At 35.5% G+C, this 21,984-nt stretch overlaps 1 protein-coding gene across 1 annotated transcript in view; it reads left to right on the forward strand.

Moving 5' to 3' along the window:
- Window positions 1-798: 798 nt before the first annotated feature.
- LOC116165584 (neurotrimin-like) overlaps window positions 799-21,984 on the forward strand; it is a 355,447-nt gene continuing 334,261 nt past the window's right edge. The window contains exon 1 of the mRNA XM_031480146.1: window positions 799-979. Coding sequence (XP_031336006.1) covers window positions 907-979 — 73 coding nt within the window. The 5' untranslated portion in view covers window positions 799-906. The remainder of the gene's footprint in view (window positions 980-21,984) is intronic.

The raw sequence follows: 21,984 nt of genomic DNA on the forward strand, positions 1-21,984 counted from the left end.
CGTGTTGCATTTAAATTTTTTCATAATTTTTGGTTTTAACTAAAAAGTGTTTTTTTTCCAATTTTTTGGCATATAAGACAAAAACAGTGACACGCGAATTGACTGCCACTGAAGAGGACTGTTAAAATCTAATCTGAATAATATACATTTTGAGTGGGTGTAATAGTGAACAAATACATCGAAATAATCGTCAATCGCTTTGTGCAGTGATTTTACCAAGAATATATGCACCCCCTTTATGTACACTATTAAGAACACGTTGTGAACTGTTCCGTCGCGTCGGTGGGGCATTTTCAAGTAGGACTTAATATAGTATTTAAACCGTGTACCTATACATGTTTAATGTTCAAGACATATACGAATTAATGTGTCAAAAGTATAGAGGCATACAAAAGGACTTCTGTTGGGGAGATTAGTAATTGACGAAGCGAAAGCTTTGTGACAATGAACTAATTTTAAGGTGTCCACCCATTTCTGCTTTTAAGCATCCCTTCTGTTTTCGGCAGCAGATAACGTTGCCTCTGTTCGGCAGTTTGGGTGTGTACCTACAGCTTCTTTATGATTGTGAACTCATCTTATTGTTTTATCGGTGCACTTCATTTAAAAAACGCGAACAGAAAATGCCGCCGCTGAACAGCAATGGCGAAGTTGGACTAAACGATTTGTTTTGTTGTTATGACTGAAAAACTTGTTTAAACATATACTCAAAATACAAGTGGTTGCAGTTCTTCGTAATTATGATTGTAATAATATACGAGCCGTACTTTTCATAGCTGTAAATGTGATCTTGAGTGATACTACCATGGATTTAAAAATGCAGATGCCAAATTTCGTATTCGATATAATGTGAAGTGTTTAAAAATCGTAGGTAGTGTTTTTTGTTACCAAGAGGTCGAAACATCCGTTATGAAAACCAAGGCCTGCTCAAGATTCTTCATTACAACGTTTTGGATATTGGTTTTGTTGGAACATTGTACAGGTAATTTTAGTCGCTAAATGTTTAGAGCTAATTTCGCCTGACCTGACTTAGTCTCTTGAATGATGACTTCTTTGCTCAAATTTTTTTCGGGGTTACCAGATTCTTCCAAATATGGCATTAGATTTTATTATCTAATGATATATTCCGTCCAACTGCATGTTGCGTACTTAGTATGACAAACTAAACCTCTGTAGTCTTTAAGCTGTGAAAATTAGCAAAAGTATTGGTAATCTGTCACCTAAGGTTTCTCGATATTAATTATTTATCATATTATTTGTACAAAACACTTTACAAAATTATTGTTTAAAATCCGTACACAAGAAAACTATACTTATGATTAATTAGAATTGAGCAAGTTATAGTTTTCAATATTCATTACATCCCTTTTAATATTCATAAAACTGTTTGATAATACTTTCTGCTATTGTTCTCCCCTTTTGATTCGTGTAACAGTTTTAATTTTATGCGTAAACTTTCCTTTTTTGCAGTTAAACAAGTATTTCGGGTGGAATATAATGGTAGTGAATCACTATTTTAAGTTTTCGCAAAGATCGCGGTTTTTTATTTGGATGATTGAAAAAGTGTAGTGTGTGTTTAGTAGTTGGTAAACGTCGTTTGCCGCCGTGTACGTAGAGTCTACGGGAGGCATTTTTACGTTTCCTAGAGCGTGAGGCTACTGGTTGCGCTTCCGAGCTAGGAAATGTACCGAGTGCCAAATACTCCGTTCCCTTCCCTAGACAGTGGGGGCGGCAGGGCTTGAGTGATATTCAAAACGCCTGACAGTAGGTCATTAGTAAATTCAAGCAACTACAATGTCCTTTAGACCCTCCTTAAGCAAGGCATCCCTGCATCTTGGAAATTTGTTTTCTTTTTTTAACCTTGATAAAGATTTTTACGCTCCAGTTCCTGTTTATTTCCCCAACGCTGCTTGTTTTTCTTTCTTTATTTTTGCATTGTGCTGACCAACCCAATTTTTTCGATAATGTAGTTTTTTTTTTAATTTTTGGCATGCGCTTCGCATTTTGTGACCGGAATCGTTTATCAACCCCGAAATTCCGGTCGGTGGTTGATTTATGCCGAGCGAGCCGAAGGTTCATGGGTTAAGAATCGTAAGTCCTAGATCACCTTACTTTGTTAGGGGAAGGGTAGTCGTTTTGAGTCATCCGCCATTTCGATTCAACCACGTCTGTTTATCAGATGTCGCTTAGTTCAATTGATCATATGTTTTACACAATGTGGGTCTAACGTGTTTTTGTTTTTTAAAGCAAAATCTTGTACTGTCTTAAACTGTGAACCTCGTCTCCAAAGTAGCTCCGTTTCATTTAACGTTTATCTTCTATATAAATTTTTAAGTTACTTTGCAATCGTTAAAAAAGCTACAATAACCCGATATCCAAAGCTGCTTGGTGACACACTCTGTTTAGCTTCAAAAAGATTGTTTATATGAGTTTGTATTTCAAAAAAGTTAAAGAAATTTTCAAAACCCAGTCGTGGATGTTGCCGCGTAACACAACTGTAATTTGGGCAAATATAGACCATACCAGCTATCATTTAGCGAAAACCCGAAGTCTCTAGGTGGCCCAGAGGCTGAGATCTCGATGGAACAAACAGACAGACAGACACACGACGACAATCGAGCAAATAAGCGTTACCTAGACTTCGTTGTGTTACGCTAAAAAAATCTTAAACCTATTTCGTGGGGGATCTTCGTTTTTTATTAGGTCGGATGTATGATTGAAAAAGTGTAGTGTCTGTTTGGCCCTTGTCCGTTGGTTTACGTCGTATGCCTTCGGCTCGCTCGGCATGGATGTACATAAAAGTGTAGTATGTTTTGGCCGTTGGTAAACGTCGTTTTCTAACGTGGACGTAGAGAGACGAGTCTAAGGGAGGGCCAGAGTCATGCCGAACTCTCCTTCGGCTCGCTCGACATTGATCTACTAAAAAGTGTAGTGTGTGTTTGCCCGTTGGTAAACGTCGTTTGCCACCGTGGACGTAGAGAAGCGAGTCTAAGGGAGGGCCACAGTTATGCCGAACTCGCCTTCGGCTCGCTCTGCATTGGTGTGCAAAAAAGAGTAGTGTGTGTTTGGCCGTTGGTAAATTTAAGGGTGAAGGAGTGAACAGATCAAATTTTGAGCATATAAATGTCAACTCAACTTTTCACAGTTGTGTGAATATTTTGAAATAGTGAATGTATATTCATATACCATGAAATAGTTATTTGTACAACTAGAGAAGAAAGTTTTCCTTCTCAAGTTTTACACATAATTTGTTCTGAAACTACAATCAAAATTGCAAAATTATCGTATGTAATAATGAAGTTTGACATATAGCCATCTAGATACGAAACATGCCATGATTAAGATTAACGTAGCAATTGTTTTTGACTTTCCGCACTAAAGAGGAAAATCAGATTTTCTTCACCCTTTTTAGAGACGAAAGTAGTTTCAGAAAAACGCAGTTGAGAATCTAGTCGTAGCGTTTGATGATTAAAGCAAGCCACTTTGTACAGTTATATTTGGACCAAAACAAAACGTTTTTAGAAGGGGAAACATCCACCTCCCCTCTGGCAGGGAAGGGTGAGCCACCCCTAAAGGTGGATTTTCTTAGTTTTTGGCATTTTATAGGACTACACTCTTTAAAAAAATGTGTGGTTACCTTTTTTGTACAGTATAAAATTCTCTATTGCTCTATGACCTCAAAGTTGATTAATATTTTTACATTTGACAGAAAAACGCCTTCCGATATGCCAGATTATTACTGCAATAAATTTTGTGAAGGTGTCATATATGATGGTGCCTCGAACTTCTAAGACATTTTCTCAATATCTGGAAACAGAATTAAACATACCATAATAAAAGATTTGCAAAAAAATAGACCTTCCAGAGTAGATTTGTCTGGGACCTCCCTTAGAGGATAGTCTTAAAACTGCAGTGAGAACCGAACGAGGGGCGGGAGCGTGGGATTTAGTACGTACAACTTACCTTCCAATTGATAAGGTTCTTAAAATGCGCAGAAAATAAAGACGCTTTGTTTATACTTTCTGCTAAGGAAATTTTGATATGCAGGTAGTAATCAATATAAAGAAAATGTCTGCAGCTCCGTTCCACGAAATTCTGATTTAGATGGGATGAGTACAGGCCTAAAAGAAGGTGATGTGATTGTTATACGTGCCTATGACCACAAGTATAGCAAGGTTAAAAGAGGATCCAAAAGAGAATCCAAAACAATTCGTACTTTTTCGATCAAGCTTCTCAATCAAAAGTTATAGACTAGAAACCAATTTCCGGGTCGATCTGAGATAATTTTTTATGAGGGCCTCAAAAAAAGGCAGTGTATAACCTTCCTTTTTTACCAAAAATCGACTGCACCAAAATTTCTCGGGAAAACACTTTCTTATTAATTTTGGTGCGTAGAATCCAAAACAATTCGTACTTTTTCGATCAGACTTCTCAATCAAAAGTTATAGACTAGAAACCATTTTCGAAAGAAAATTCAAAGGGCTGTAACTTTTGAACTAGTAGCCCAATCTTGGAACTGTTTGAAATTATGGATTCTACAGGCCACATTCTATAAGAAAATTTTTTTTCCGTGTCGATCTGAGACAATTTTTTTTTCGGGGCTCAAAAAAAGGCAGTGTATAACCTTCCTTTTTTACCAAAAATCGACTGCACCAAAATTTCTCGGGAAAACACTTTTCCTTATTAATTTTGGTGCGTAGAATCCAAAACAATTCGTACTTTTTCGATCAGACTTCTCAATCAAAAGTTATAGACTAGAAACCAATTTCGAAAGAAAATTAAAAGGGCTGTAACTTTTGAACTAGTAGCCCAATCTTGGAACTGTTTGAAATTATGGATTCTACAGGCCACATTCTATAAGAAAATTTTTTTCCGGGTCGACCTGAGACAATTTTTTTTGAGGGCCTCAAAAAAGGTAGTGTATAACCTTCCTTTTTTACCAAAAATCGACTGCACCAAAATTTCTCGGGAAAACACTTTTTCTTATTAATTTTGGTGCGTAGAATCCAAAACAAACAGGGGCACTTATGAAAGACACGACAGCCACACTTTTTTTTATTAAACAGGATCTTGATAAGTACGATGAGACATTTTCTTGGATGCTCGGTTTTTGATTATACACGTACCTTTTAGAAAGGTTTTCGCTAAGCAGACAACTACTTTGTTTACTCACACTCGAACTAACTGTTTCTGAATACAGACAGACCGTTTTAAAACACTTTCTGCAGACTTTTTACTATTCCATTTGAGGACAACCTGTAATCTATTATTAAGATTGTTTAACTTCTTCCGCACACTTTCTTTCGAAACCGATGAACTGCCTCTTCAACAAAATAAATATGGCTGACAGCGGGAAAAATGAACACGCTCTTTTACCGTCACGAAACCAGCAGCCTCGTGTTCACGTTGATTCCAATATTTAAAGAAACACAATTTCCACAGAGAGATATACTCCTTCAGGATTTTCAAAAACGTCGCCAATCACAATTAGAAACTTATACCGGAATAAAGCGCGCATCGTAAAACACCCCATCTCCTAACACGTGCGTTAATTAATTTTCGCCTGATAAGACTCCTTACCGCCAACGTCGATGTGTCTTATATCTAAACCTTTATCTAAAAGGAATAAATTACCAAAAGGGAAAACAACACTGGTATACAAATTCAAATGAAATAAATTTTGTGTTTATTCGTAAATGTATCCCCAGATTTACTTAATAAATTAGGAAACCCCTCATTGTTTTTGGTGTCTATACTGAAATAACGTGTACAAGGGTAGATGGGGGATGAGCAATTCTGCTCCTTTAATTGTTTACATAAAAATTTGATTATAAATGTTCAAAACAATCTTATGATTAGTTAGCATAAGAATAAAAACTGCCGAATCGTTTACAATGTAAATATTATGAAATTTTAAATCCAAACAAACTCGCAGTAATTGAATACGCATACAAAAGAATTGTATTTTTCGTAAAGTGAATGAAAAGTGACTTATTAAATAAATAAGGTTTTCGAACCAAGATCGTTAACACTTCAAAAAGGTTTTCCCATTGACGTGTAACAATCACTGGTACCAATTAGGTAATAGTAGTAATTAGTGGTCTGTACATAATACTGAAAAGAGGAAAAGCTTCGTTTTTATGACCAAAAATTTATTCAAATACTCTTTGAAGCTCTTGAAAGTCACTAAATGTAAACATATTTCAATAATGTAATTATACCAACACGAATATTGTACCTATCGGTTAATTTGAGTTTGAAAAACTAAGTGAGTAATTAACACAGAGAGAGACAGAGGTCAATACGGACATTAAAAGTGTATGTGACTATTTTTGGTTAGATGTTTTGAACTATTTTGAAATAGCAGTTGTAAGCGGGTAGCTGTTAACATTTGTTACTTTCACAGTGGAGCTTTTGGGAACTAAATTTCAAAACTGCGGATGATTTAGGTACCATTGCGCTAGGTTTAGATTGTTTAGAAGTGAACATTCTACTGGGAGTGATGGAATGAAAGTATGATATTTTAGGGTGCTAGCTTAGCGAAGAGTAATAATATACCTTAAAAAACAATTCGTAAAAGTAGCGAAACTTAAGGATTTGTTGTTCGCTATTTCTGAACAGACAATAATTAATTTTAGTCGGAATAAGAGAGTAAACCCATAAAAAAACTCAACCCCACTTGGGGTTGATTATAGGTTTTCTCACCAGTCTCTTTCAAAGCGACCGTGGCCAACAGAACCGCATATGCAAATGTAAAACACCTGTAGTTCTTATCACGCCATGCGTTACCGACTTATTAGAGATTACCCTGACCGTATGTCACGAGAAAAGGGGTCGGAATTTTAAACACTTAACAAGGGTGAAATGGACTTCCAGTACATGCTTATTTTCGACCCGATTTAAAACGTAAGTGTGTTTAAAAATACGTTCAGGAGACATTATACGTCCGTGTTTCAGTAAGAAGGTACGTATATTTCAAATTTGAGCAGTAGGTCCTAGAAAGGAAGGAAGGAATTTGAGCATTACATGGCTAAGATGATCTTGACAGGATCATCAAGCGAAATAATGTATAAAATTGGAGATATACAAGTTGTAAGTTTGTGAGATCTCAGCCGGAGAGCCAGCCAGCCAGCGATAACGAATATAATGGCGTATTTTTTCCACAGATGCGCTAAAAAGGGCAAAACAATTCCTTGTGCACGAAGAGCATCGAATTTAAATGGCCCAATGGTATTCGGCCAATGGGAGTAAGTTGCGTAAGAATTATTTTTGAAACATTTTTTAGGTTTCTTCCAATATAAATTGCAATTGTATCTGACGAAATTTGGCAAACTAGAAAATAATGCTAATTTCTGATTCAGTGGCTGATTGTACAGCAGGTTCTCAGTAAATTACACATATGAAATCATGAGTGTTAGGCCGATAAAGTTAGCACCCCCATTTGCCCAAATCAAGTAAAAATATACATATAATTTAGGGTTACTGCCGGAAAATCGATTTTTAAAGTAGGGGTGCTAACTTGAAATAAAGTCCCACTTTTCCCGATTGACATTTGATTAGTTGCACTAAATACTATGAATTAAAGATTAATTTGGGCCCAAATTAGATTTTCATTATTTAAACAATTTTTGACTAAAAAATGGCAATTATTCTCAGAATTAACTTCATTAAATTCACTTAATAAATTGCAGACGAAATGTCTTTGTGATTTTAAGTTAGAGCAGTAGAAATTAAAATGTTGGAGCTAAGCTGCTCAGAAATGTTAATAAAACGACATTGTCGTAGGAAAAATGACAAAAACAAGTTTATACTTAGGAATTTAACTTGTTCTTAAAATTAACACCGAGATTGTTTGGAGAACCTTTAATTTGTGATTGATTTCCCTAAGGCAGTACAAATTGCAGATTTGTTTGCTACACACTGTTTCTAATTGTTCAAAAGTTAGTTCGCGTGTTAAAATACCATTAAAAGTTTTACTTTATTCTCACCCGAAAGAATTAGAAAACCGAGAAAGAATTATTGTCTATCTTTAACTTCAAGAAAACCTAGTTAAAATGACCAGTAATAAGGGTAAGGAATTTTCCAATGTTATTAATCGAATTTTCTTTCCCGTAAGGGAAACTGATCTTTAAGATAAACGAAGGCATTTTTGTGACACTTTAACATCAAAAATTTCCTTAATTACCTTATTAATCAAATCGTAAACTTTTATAACTTGCAGCATTCCCGAAATTTTCTTTTTAATGCTTTAATTAAACTTTTGCCCTTTTAATTGACAGATTTGCGCTTAAGCAGACAATTATACGTATTATATATACACGATAAAATCATGGAGCCTCCCGCGTGATTTTATTATGAACTAAAGACGCGTTGTAATTAATACTCGAATTGTTATTTGAAATTGTCTCCTCAATTTGTTTTGTTTTGTACATTTTGACAGCACCGACACAGTCTAATCATCTTAAGTTATCATCGCTCAACGTAACTGAAACGAACTGACACACTAATACTGTTGATGTATTATTAACGTTCCATTACTAGTAACTACTTTATTGATCAAGAGGTAAATGACTGATATTAGTTGGAATGAGTGAGTGATAATATGGGAATAATCATTGTTGGTAAATCGTGCTACCTTTGTTTAGTCATTTTTTGTGCAAAACAACTCTGGTTTTGTCGTAATTGTCATCAAATATTTTCTGTAAATAAGTGAAGCTTCGTTATCAAATTAGTGTGTTCTTTGATGCCCAAAACATTTGTTTGAACGAGCATCCACGAGGAATTCTGATCTGGAGTAAATTAATAATAATATAATAATTAAATAATAATTAATTAATTCATAATTAATAATAAGCGGGGTTCGGGGTTTGGGAGCAATCAAACGAGTTTCGTTGGTTCCCTTTCGAATTTTCTAGCGGACAAAAAATAAGAAGATAACCACTGCGCGAAAATGACACATATTTCATTGACTCCAATCATCCAAATAAATTCTTTACAACATCATGATCAAAGTTTGTTTGGTAAGACACTCTACAACTTTGTTTTACGTGAAAAATCCAAAATAAACGCTTCCGCTAACGATTGGGCTAGTCAGTGCAACCCATCCTTAAAAAAATTCCGAAGCAATTTTTATAACTTCCCGTTATAATCTCTACCTACTTATTTTTTGCGATTTAATGGTGCTGGGTTTATCGAAAAAAGCTGTTTACCGCGGACGCATTAGGTAATTGAGAGGGACAGATTTAAAGTACGTTTTAAATTTGACGACCTTTATATTTGTCGAAATTTGTTTGAAGTTCTAATAGATTGGTAGATTTGTGAGACTTAATCAAAATTGAATACAATATTGAATTTGTCTTGCGAGTTTTTTATTCACCAAAAAATAATGCTTCTCTCATGAACGAATCAATTTAAAGTTGTTATTGTCAATTCCGTTAAAATGCATTTGACATATACCGTGTTATTCACTTATTGTACATTAAATTATTAGGTTACTTTACTCAAGTGTTCCATTTAAACGAAGCCGAAGAGCTTGGCTTATAAAATTAATATTCCGAGAAAATATTTTCGTATGCGTGAAACAGCAAAAAAGCGAACGTGGAAAATCGATCATATATTTTCATTTTTGTTTTATTCTGTTTGTTTCACTTTCATGAGGAAAATTCCGAGATAATTAATATTATATCCAGCCACGTTAATTTTTTTTTATATTAGCATCCCTACGCAAAAGCTAAAAGGTATTAACCAAAAATCAATCACATAAACGTTGCTTAAGGATAAATGTTTTCACTGCAAATATTAGAAGGAGAACAATAACACGGCAGCGTAACGACGTTTTTTGATGATAAAACTTCGATATTATCAGCGCGTGTACATAATTTTAGTGAAACTTTCTGAAATATAAGTTAAAAGTTAGTAATTTACTCACGCTTCCGTAAAATAGAAACGTTGTTTACATTTTTTCTTCGAAACCTATATATCTTTTGGAGAGTTTTTCTAAAGATACTTAATTAGTGCACACTGAAAGAAGCTTAAAACGACATTTGACTTTCAATCACTTGGGGCTATTCACGTATCGTTCAAAGGCATTGCGGCATTAGCTCCAAACATTTTTAACGTTGCGCCTTATGCATTACAAGAAAATAACTTGGGGTTTCAAAGTTTCACGGTGTCAGATCGTCTCTAAACACATTTTTCGCTAATATCATGTGCTGTCTTTTCACAATTAGAGTCTCACACTATGAAGCGTTTGAAAATTTCGTTTGAACTATTTTCAGTGGGACAATCCATAACTGATCAAGCATTTCAAATTTACGGCAACCAACGGTTTAAATATTCATACAAATTTCTTCTCAAAACTAGAGTAGTTAATTTATGCTCAAAGCTAATACGTGCACATTTTGCTAGTCACATTGCAACAGCTGCAGCTGGAAGGAAACGGATATTTTTTGTTTGACGAATAAATTTTACGTAAAATAGTAATTTAGACCAAACGTTTTCATTCTAAGGCCGTTAGCGGCTAACCGCAAAAAAATCCGTAGAATGTCTTCTTTCTTGTCGCATGTCGTTTGGTTCGCCATTGCTTATATACCTTGTAAAACTTTTTATTGCATTATCGATTTTAATGAGTCAGTAGTTGTCGTCATCAATCAATCATTTTACCCTCGAGTTTTCCTTTTTAGTTTTCAAAGGTTGGAAGCAATAATATCCTGCAATTTCTTGTCGAAACGGCAATTTATTTATACACGAGTTTATTGGAAAACTCGCTTTTATAGGTTTTTAAATTTAAATGTTCCCCTTTATTGTTCTTTATGTACTGTCTTTGACCCGTTGGAAAAGTCATAAACAGGAAGCATTTCCATATATTTTCCCACCACCCTTATTTTCATCTTCTATTCGATACCAACCTTTGATGTTGAGGAACTATTCTGCTCTACGTTACATTTCTAATGCTTTGAATGTTATTGAATACATTATTTGTTGGAAACGGATCTTGTCGCTAAATGTATGGACGATTTCTGCATACTCCGGTTTTACCGGATGCGGATAGCAACTTTCTTATTTTAAATAGAACACCCTGTACGGTATCGCCTTTTCGAAATCTAAATGAAAAATCTACGGCGTTTGATACCACATTTCCCTATACCCACCATGAAATGTTTTCAAGTTATTCAAGATTTTTCAAAATGTGTGACGTTTGAGTGCTTTTCTTTAGGGCCCTGTACCTATGACTCCATTCGTATTCTTTGATTGATTCATTCAATGATGAACAACGAATAATAGCAATTATAACCATCAAAGGATTTGTCTTACAGATCTTATATCGCGTTTATTTCAAGGCCTCCTAAGAAAAGAAGAAAAGGGCCCTACTCACGAGGTGTTTTTGAAGCGCCACACTTGAAAAGTGCAAAAAATAAAGCAAGTGACCATTCATTTTAAAGCACCTTGTAGATCGGTGATTTAGATCATGCAGCAAGTCAGTATTGTTGATTTCGGAAAATTTTTTGAAATTCAAGTCAACGGAGTTGAAAATTTTGAATAATCACTCTATAATTTGAAAACCTTTGATGCTGAGTATAGGTAAACGTCGTAGATTTTGAAAATGCAATAAAATACCGGGTGTTCTATTAAAAATAAGAAAGTTGCATCCACATCCGATAAAACCGGAACTGAAACGATCATGATAATATTTTCTTTCGATAGATCATGAAAAACTATGTTGGTATGGAAATTTTTAGATTTAAATTATTAATGAGAGTCTGAATACTTTTAGGTAACGGTTTGCGTGAACAGCCTGTATAGTGAGCATCGTATACTCCATACGTAAGTGTATGGTGGCCTTCCTGTTATGTAACTTCCTATAACTACAGGATGTAAACTGTACAACGGTGAGCCTAATCAATGACTATATGAAAAACAGATACGAATAGATTTCCGCACCCATCAGTTTTATGGTATAGGTACAAAACCGAAAGTTAACCCATACTTCGCTATTTTAATTAGGATGTCCTAGTTTTCATGAATTTTTTTTCATGTGTACATTGCAGTTGGACGAAAACCGAACGGTTTTTCAATTATGTTTCTTGATAATTTTTAGCAAACGCACTTGTTCTCAGAAAAGTTGCCTTTTATTGCCAGAATCGCATTATCTTCGTAATTTGCACAATTCTCCAACCATGTCACAACTTTTCAACAAATGTATACATTAGTCCAGGGATTACAAGGTTGCACGATAAGGGCAGATAAAGTGATCACTTTAACGGCAATGAAACAAAGGATCGTGCATTCTAATGAAGAAGAAAGCGAATATCTGCGCTCTTATTGTAAGGTTATTAGTTTTCATCCACATTTGTTGTTATTTTTGCTATTGTTTAAAAAGAAATAACGATATTTACGCCAAATTTAGCACAAAGCACAAAATCCCTTTACTAGATTACCCAAAAATCACTAACAATTTTATGCAATATAAGCTACGAAAGTGAAACTAGGGCATGTTAAACAATTTTTATGGCATCGCACGAAAGTGAGTGTGTCTACGTTCTCGTGTTTCTTATGCACTCCCGTTGTGCGCAATAAAAATAGTTCTCCCGAATTGACTAAAATGCCCGGGTAGGTCGCGCCTATACAACTCACGTTTTTGCCGTACCTACCTAAAACGTCATTTTCTTGTTGATTCAATCAAAACGAACTGAAAATAAGAAATGTTGCAAAGGATGCACAAATCCAAAGAATTTTTACATAAAATGCGAATTGGATCTCAAAATGAAAATTGTGGCCTAGATCTAGACAGCGTTTTCAGGGGTTAATTTTAAAATTATTCATTTATTTCTTGGATTATCATCAGCAAACAAAAAACTACCTTTGAAATCCATATAATCACTCCCCCCGTATTACTTCCTTGACTTTATTTTAGATATTTGCAATGTTTCTTCTAATCTCATCATTTTTTTTAATTTAACATGTTGCGCCAATATTGGGTAAATGAAATCTAAATCTTCCCTGCCCCCCCCCCCTGTAAAGACAACCAAATGAAGCAATAAAAATATTTTAAGTACCACAAATATTACAGTCCTCACAGTAAACGGGTGATGAGTTTAGAGTTTTCCTTATAAAAATTGTAATTTTTGATATTCAAAAAGATTATACTCTTCTCTGCACTTAAAGAATACCTTGTGGACCCTGTAAAGAAAATCGAACAAGGAAACACAATTATTTGAAGCACTTATAACCTTCAAAATCATCGGATGGTTTTCTTAAACTCAAAATCCTGTAGGCGTTAAACAAAGTTAGTGCATTTCATCTGAATTTGTATTTCAGTGTATGTTTTTCCTTTTAGAATTATTTGTTAGATTTTATCGCCTTTTTAAATTATTTAATTTAGATAAAGTTCGAGAAGTAAACGCATCTGGTCGAATTGGCTATTCTTTAAAAAAGGTTGCGATAAAGAGTTTTATTATCAGGCGAAATTTAACTAACGCACGTGTTCTTTGACCGATATCGAAGCTGCAGGTGCTTCGAAGAATTGCGCATTTCATATTGGAAAAGTGGGACGTTTGGCGCGTTTCGTTTGGATTGGCGATTGGTTTGACAATTTTTAAAGGAGATTATTTTTTGGTGGAAGTGTTTACATGTTTAAAATGTTTAAAATGTTTAAAATTGTCCTGTAAACAAAATCAAAGAAGGGGAAAAATATTTGAGATACGACAAAAATTACAGCCCTCGGAATAAACCAGGTGTAAACAGTTTCTTATGTGAGATTTCTTGAAGAAAATTATAATTATTGAAACTGAAAAGGATTACGAGTATACTATGTGGATTTAAAGGATGTGAATCCACTAAGCAATAAAGAAACAAAAATGGACGAATTTCAATGAAAAGTCACTTTCCTTTTTTGTGCCTTTAACCTTTCGTTACTGGCGTGCTAAAGTATAACATCGTTCTGGCATCAGTCTCAGATACCACATAGGAAATTAGCAGGTTTAGTCAACAATTTCGCATCCCATCTAGAAAAATACCTGCCACCTCTACAACTTCATCCTGGTTACGGACCTGAATTTCCATTTTTCTTCTCACGTTCCTGGATGGAAATTTTTTGGTTTGATTCATAACCAGAAATACAAAAAAAAAATTCCTACATATATCGCTCCGATAGTACAAGTGACTTCTTTGCACCACTCTGGTAATGTTAGTTTCGTAGTTTATTAGAAGAAATCGCGAATCCAACCAAACCGGCTTAAATTTCGCGAAACTCGAGGTGGTGATGATGCACAGGATTAAATAAGCCAATGTTCCGCTGCATTGATATTAATTTTTCCCAATGAATTAACTAGGTTTTTTCGTGGGCAAATGCATCAATTAGGTAATTATTGTCGTTTAATTCTCCTCTGTATGCCGTATATACAAAATGTTTATTTATCGCACAATGCGTTGTGCAATAACATCACTCAGTTTTAAGGAACTTGCTTTTAACCGGCCGTTACTGAGGAAACTGATCTGTTCAGTTCAGGGTTCAGTTGTCAATATGTTATACAGTGACAAAGTGAACACACTTTTAAAGGATGCTTATACCTCACGAACGGTTTCGAATTTTCCAATTCTGTGTTCAGTATTATATTTATCATCACCCAAGGAAGAATTGATTAAATTTTCAGGAAAGGAAGGGCTCGTTTGCTAAATTTGTTACAAGTTTATTGTAAAGTGTAAGTAATTGTATTGAATCCATAGGAAATAAGTAACTCTACTGTTAATTTCCTGATTTTGCATTCAGTCTGTCTATTAACCCAAGTATATGTGTAAATTGGGATAGTGGTGGTATGGTATTTTACTTTGCAGGTCAAAGATGAACACTTTTGTTTAAGATAATGCCATAATCCATTGGAAAGTTCCATAGAGAGCAGACTTCATTATTGTTCATTTTATAGGAATATAAAATTACATCAATGTAGCCTCCATTGAATAATTCCGGAGTAAATGTGGGTGTGCCGGCTGGCCTGATTGCTGTTTTAATTAACGAGTGCCAATTTATAACTGCAGCGATTGTACGGTATTGCCGCTATTGAGGTACATTCGCCATTGCAAGGTTAAATGCATGTGTCAGTTTTTATTTTCATCTTTGTTTCGTAAAATGAACAATCCAACCTAATATATAGACTGGATTGAATGTGAAAATTTATACGGAAATGCAAGAAGTCGGTTGTTATAGTGTGCTCTTGCCGCAATACAAATCTTTTTAAAAATATTAGATTATACTATTATATTATTATAAATCTGAATAATATGAATGAATAATAATAAACTGAATAATAATAATAATAATAATTTTATTGCATTTAATAGTTTTCTTTACAAAAAACTTATTGCAAGGTTTAGCGGTAAACTAACATACCTACACTACCAAACACTAATTCAGCTTACAAAGGAAAATAATAATAATAATAATAATAACTACTAGCTCACAAAATACTGCAATATCTCCACCAAAAACCCAAGCAACCACACAAATACAACCTCAAGAACAAAGAAAACACCATAAATACAAGTAACACAACATGCACCACAAAGACAGGTCCACCCAATAAAGTTACACGTCCTAGCACAGTTAAAAAACACAAAACTCCTTCTTCACAGAAACACACCACATTATCACAACCAACTCGGATTCAACCGAAACGTGAAAACCTTAACAGAACTACATGCTCACAACATACTGTAATATCCCCACCAAAAACCCAAGCAACCACACAAATACAACGTCAAGAACAAAGAAACACCATAAATACAAGTAACGCAACATGCACTACAAAGACAGGTCCACCCACGCCCTAGCACACTTAAAAAACACATAACTCCTTCTTCACAGAAACACACCACATTGTCACAACCCACTCGTATACAACCGAAGCGCAAAAACCTTAACAACACCACAGGCTCACAAAATACTGCAATATCTCCACCAAAAACCCAAACAACCTCACAAATACGACCTCAGGAACAAAGAAACACCATAAATACAATTAAAAAACACAAAGCTCCTTCTTCACATAAACACACCACGTTATCACAACCCACTCGTATTCAACCCAAACGCAAAGCCAAAGAAACACTTACACAATAAACTCTATTAATAAAATTACAGGAATTATTATAATGATATTTTTGTTTTGTTTTCTTCTTTCCTGATAGCGTTGACTATTGTGGCCATTAATAGCTATGTTGGTAAGTATGAATTACATACTATCCCTAGATTTCCAATGTGAGTGTGTGAATATTTATTTTATTTTTTATTTTTCTTTAGAACCCTACATAACTTCACTAGACACAGACACTAATCGTTACTTGATTTTAATCCGTGCGATTAGTTAACCAGGCTAGACCTGAGTTCTCACAAGAAACACCGACAATAATAATAATAACTACCTATTGTAATGTATCTACCTGTATAGTGTTACTTAATTTTAACTTAATTTTAGTACATCTTCATACAAAAAAAAAATAGGGCCAAGAAAAACGAAAACAATTATTCATTCATGATAAAGGCTCGTAGTCTTAGACTTTGGGTAATAAAATTAAAAGTGATCGGGTGATTTGTATAGACTCGTTGGTAAGATTATCCAAAAGGTCCTGAACAGATTTAATAATAATAATAAACTGAATATAAACTGTCTGAACATAATATATGATTCTGACCTATTCTGGGGCGATAACTTCAAAATATGAAAACTTTAAGGGTGCTTAAGACAATAACTTGGTTTGGTTCCCCATTTTTTCGAAGCAGTAGTTATTCGCTTTTGCTACAAACATCCACAGCACAGATGAAGTATTCGGGGAGAGGAAGAGAATATGAAAAAGGACGTAGACATGGCTGCCTTTGTTGACCAAACCAAATTAAACAAGTGTTCGTATTTAAAAATTGTTGCTGACAAAAAAATGGGTTTCGTATTTATTACTTACATAACTGAACACTGGCTTTCTGATGTCGAACTAGCAAATGGTCTGCACATTGGAACATGGAAGAATTGTGCTGCCTACCATCGAACCAAATCGCGACATGGGGGCGTCCTAATTTTAGGTAAAGATAATGTAAATTTTAAACCGCTACTTGTGATTAACGAAATGTGCATTGACCAACATTTTGAGGTTGCAAGCATCCTTTTGATGAATTCGAATGTCGTTGTTGTAACATGTTATCGGTCCCCAAGTGGAGACTTCAATATCTTTATATCAAGCTTTGAAAAATTATTAGTGACGTTAAAAAACTTCAAGAATATTATCATTGCCGGTGATTTTAACGTACATTTTAACACAAGTGATCCTAAAACAGTGGCATTGTGCGGCTTACTTTCGTCCTTTGGCTTTGTGCAAACGATCTCCTTTTCGACCAGACTTGAGTACTGTATTGACAATGTTTTTATAAATTTTTCAGTTGACCATTTTACATCACACTCACATTCCACAGATTTCTCCGATCACCTGGGCCAATCCGTTACAGTTGATTGTGACATGTCTTCGAATGTTAATAATGCCGTTACTGCGAGATTGCATCGTCCGATCACTACTAAGAGCCTTAATTCTTTGTTCTTTATGTTAAGTAATTGTACATGGGACTACTTAGGAAATGACAAGCTGGATACAAATGCAAAATTTAACACTTTTTTTTACAAATTTTTATGATGCATTTAAAATCGCGTTTCCAGAAAAGTTAATGAAGTGTCGCAATAGGGACAATAATGTTGCGTGGTTTAGCAAGGACTTAGCAAAACTACGAAGCACTTTGCAACTTGTGAGTGAATTACATAATATTTACAAAACAGAACGTCTTCTTCAAATGAAGCGTCGTGTAACTGGGATTTATAAAAACGCCATTAAAATAGCTAAAGTGCGCGCAAACAGTGAGGCCATACGTAAATCGTCGAACCCAGTTGGTACCATGTGGACTATTATAAACTCGCATAGACTTGTCAAAGAACAATCTACCTCAAACATAACCCCTGACGAATTTAATAACTTTTTCGTAAATATAGCTAACAGTACCATTAACAATAGCCAGCAAGGTGTTGCTACTTGTAATCGAGTGAATCACCCTAATGTTAGGACAAGTAACTTTACTTGTTACCAAACTTCACCTATTGAAGTTCGTGACACATTATTCTCTTTAAAAAACAGTAATACTAGGGATGTTTTTGGTATAAGCGTAAACATGATAAAGCATAACATTAGTTTGTATGTGCCACCTCTGGTGAAATTGATTAACGATTCGTTTAAAAATGGTATTTTTCCGGATGATTTGAAGATTGCAGTTGTAATTCCCTTATATAAAAAAGGTAATGTGAATGACATGAAAAACTACCGTCCCATATCAATTCTTCCAACATTTGCTAAGGTATTCGAAAAACTGATTAAAGTGAGAATCGCTCGGTACTTTGAATTGAATAACTTACTGTATTCCAACCAGTTTGGTTTCAGAGTAGGGAGAAGTACATCAAGTGCTATAATGTATCTAATTAACAAAACCCTAAATAGTTTCGAAAGAGGTGACTATCTAAATGCTACATTTATTGATTTGTCACGGGCCTTTGATTGTGTTTCACACACTATCCTGATTAACAAACTTGCTGCGTATAATTTTGACAAAACAAGTTTTGCATTGATAGAGTCCTATCTTAGTAATAGATATCAATGTGTGCGTATAAGAAACGTAATATCAAAAAAATTACCGGTAGTTAGAGGAGTACCACAAGGAAGTGTCTTGGGACCTTTTCTTTTCCTTATTTACATCAATGATTTGTCAATTTCTCTGTTAAAAGATACTGACTGTGTCCTATATGCAGATGATGCTACTCTGTTAGCAGGTGGTGCTAATGTAAATAATGTGTTACGTGTTTCGGAGGCCAACATAAAATTGTTAAATGGGTGGTGCAGTCAAAACGAACTATCGCTAAATGTAACTAAAACGTAAAACAGAGAACCTTATGTTAAATATAAAGAACTTTGAAAGCAATGTAAGCCAAAAATCTATTAAATTTCTAGGCGTGTACTTGGACAGTAAACTATCTTTTAACGTCCACATTAGCAACGTTGCTACGAAACTTAACAAAAATCTCTTTGTGTTGCGTAGGTTGGTAAATAATGTATCTCAAAAAGTCATCTTAAATGCATACCATGCGTTATGTCAAAGCGTTCTAGCTTATGGAATACTGGCGTGGGGTAATTGTCCCCAATCTAAACATGCTTTCAAGTTGCAGCGGCGAGCTATTCGAGTTGTTGCTAATATTGGGTACCGCGACGAATGTCGTCATATTTTTTCTAAGTTAGGGGTACTTACTTTGCCTTGTTTGTACATTCTAGAATGTGTTTGTTTTATAAGGTCCAATTCAATAAATAATATATTAAAAAGTGATGTTCACGACCATAACACTAGGGACAAGCTATCGTACAGAATACCTTTCTGTAGATTGACCAAATCGCAAAATAGTACTAACGTCGTAGCTTTAAAATGTTATAATCACTTACCTCAGTCTATAAAAACATTAAAACCTCATCAGTTTCGAAAAATAATCAAACGGTATTTAGTAAAATGGGCGTTTTACAGTGTAGATGAGTATCTAAATTCCGCTATATCTTTATAAATGTATATAAATATGTTGTGTTCATTTTCCATATGACGATTGTAAGCTCTTTTTGTACTGCCTGCACATGAAATAAAAATTATTATTATTATTATTATTACCGGTGTAACATTTCGCGTCTTGAAAGTTGAAACTGGGGAGAGATGTCAGAAGCGGAAACAATTAATGTAGCTATACAAATTAAAAATCGTGAAAAGATGATCGCTTATAAAAGAGAATTGTGTATACAGAAATAAACATCCGACAGCGCTCTTTATCACAACGTCTGATGGAAATTTCTATAAAGTGAACTCAAAACCGTTTTACATTTCTATTTAAGAAAATGACAATGATATTCGCAGCGACTCTTTTTTTCATAAAAATAACAAATAAAAGTCAGTTTATAACGCCCAGAAAAGTTCTGAACAGCTTAAATTTAAATCATTTTCCGGTATTTACCGTGATATGTAAGGTGTGATATTTGTTGTTTTTCTCTTTGCCTTCCGAATCGCGTTACTATACTCAATGAGGGACGTTCTATATTCATCCCAGCACCCAGTGCGCTTAGCTTTGTTAAGTACTCTTCTGGTGGCTTTCCTGAGATTTCCTACCTCATTATTCCACCAGGGAGTGTTTCTATTTTTTTAACCCGCTTCAGTGGACAACTCTTTTCAAAGTAGGAGAGAAGGGCATCAGTGACCAGTTTGTCAAGTGTCCTGCGGTGTTGCTTTTCAATATCTCCTCATACAGGAGCACGAGGATCTCGGTATGAATGTTCGGTTTACTCCTCTATCCTTATAAGCAGATTTGTCTGTGGTCTGATAGAGTGGTACACTCCATCACACTATTCTGCCTGTCAGAAAGGAGGAGGCAAAGGTATTAATTATCCAGGACTTCTTTCCTATCCCTGGTTACAAATTTTGGCTCATTGTCCTGATTGAGTTTCTCTAGTTCCTCTGACAAACGAACATCTAAAAGGATCTCAGCTCTACTGCCCGTGCTGCCTCTGTCGAGGCGATGTGAGCAGGCGTCACATGCTATAAGAAGATGCAGCCCCTTCTATCTGCTCAGTCTCCGTACCTCCGGCGGCGGAGGCACTACTGCCTCATTCTCCCCTGGGAAATATGCCGGAGGACACACTATTTTGGCAACACCGGTGCTCATTGGCGCTTCGACTCTGATAGAGGGAAGAAGGCTGTTAGTTTCGGCTTTACGAAAATCGCTGCCCCCGGGGCAATTTTGTCTCTTTCGTAGATCAGAGTCCCTGCAGAATTAGGATAACCTTTGATAAGAGAGTTACTTGCCCATGGTTTCTGTCTAGGTTTTTTTTGGCGAAACTTGCACACAGGGCGCTGGTGACCGCTTTCGCCTTGTATAAATTTCACGTCGGCTATTATGGGACGTGAGGCTATTTTCTGTCACTCTTGCGTCGATGGGGGAGTACGTCCCCTTTCCTGGCCCTGCCGGTGCCTTTCAGAAGTCTTTCCCTTGGCTTTGGCCCGGGCTGGCTCGTCTGGTGGGGGAGATTTCCTCTGCTTCCGTTGGAATCACGTTGGTGGGTTCTGCTTTGAGTGCTCCACCAGAGGCTGTGAGTAAACAGAATTTGCCTAAGCTTGAAAGCGAATCGCGGATTTTTGTCTAAATAACTGGAATTTTGTTGTTTAACCATTTTAAAATGTGCTCGGTGGACTCTTCCGCCTCGATCTGAAAGTGAGCCATGAAAACGTGAGACTTTGGGAGATCCTTTTCCTCTCGAAGGTTAAGTTGAGCTCCCTCCCACGGTTTGGAGGTTGCGACGTGGTTTTTCAACCACTGGATCGTCTTAACCGTCTTGATTGCCAACCGAATTGTAGAAACGAGGCTTTGTCTCTCCTTCGCCATCAAATATCGCTTCGAGGATGTTGGCTTTTAATAATTTCAACTTATCATCGGGGATGGTATCCAAATTAGGATCGGTCAAGGAGATCGGTACTTTGATGCTCTGCTTAGCGTCCCGGAAAGTTTTCTTTGGAGGTGTCCAAGCGCCCCAACTTGAGAAATTGTGGGGATAGGACGGGTTTTTTTTGAGGGCATTATCTGCGCTCTCATCTGAAGACATCTGTTCTGTTCTTCTCGCCTTGGGCTTGTTGGATCTTCTGAGTCTTTTGTTGGGTCTTCTTTGACGGGGCGAAGGAGAATTTGTATTCTTGTAATCTCACTCTATGGAAGTCATAAAGGGGGGTACTCCATTTAGATTTTTTTACACCAAGAATGTTAATTGCAAAATTGCACTACAAAACTAATGTTTTAAATTATTATTTATTACTACTTATAAGAAGTATGTAGAGCTTCCCCCAGAAATTTTAAATTTTTGCTGAACAGTGGACGCAAAAAACTTGAAGAT

Source organism: Photinus pyralis, unplaced genomic scaffold, assembly GCF_008802855.1.
Source record: "Photinus pyralis isolate 1611_PpyrPB1 unplaced genomic scaffold, Ppyr1.3 Ppyr1.4_LG3a, whole genome shotgun sequence".
In the NCBI taxonomy this organism is placed as follows: Eukaryota; Metazoa; Arthropoda; class Insecta; order Coleoptera; family Lampyridae; genus Photinus; species Photinus pyralis.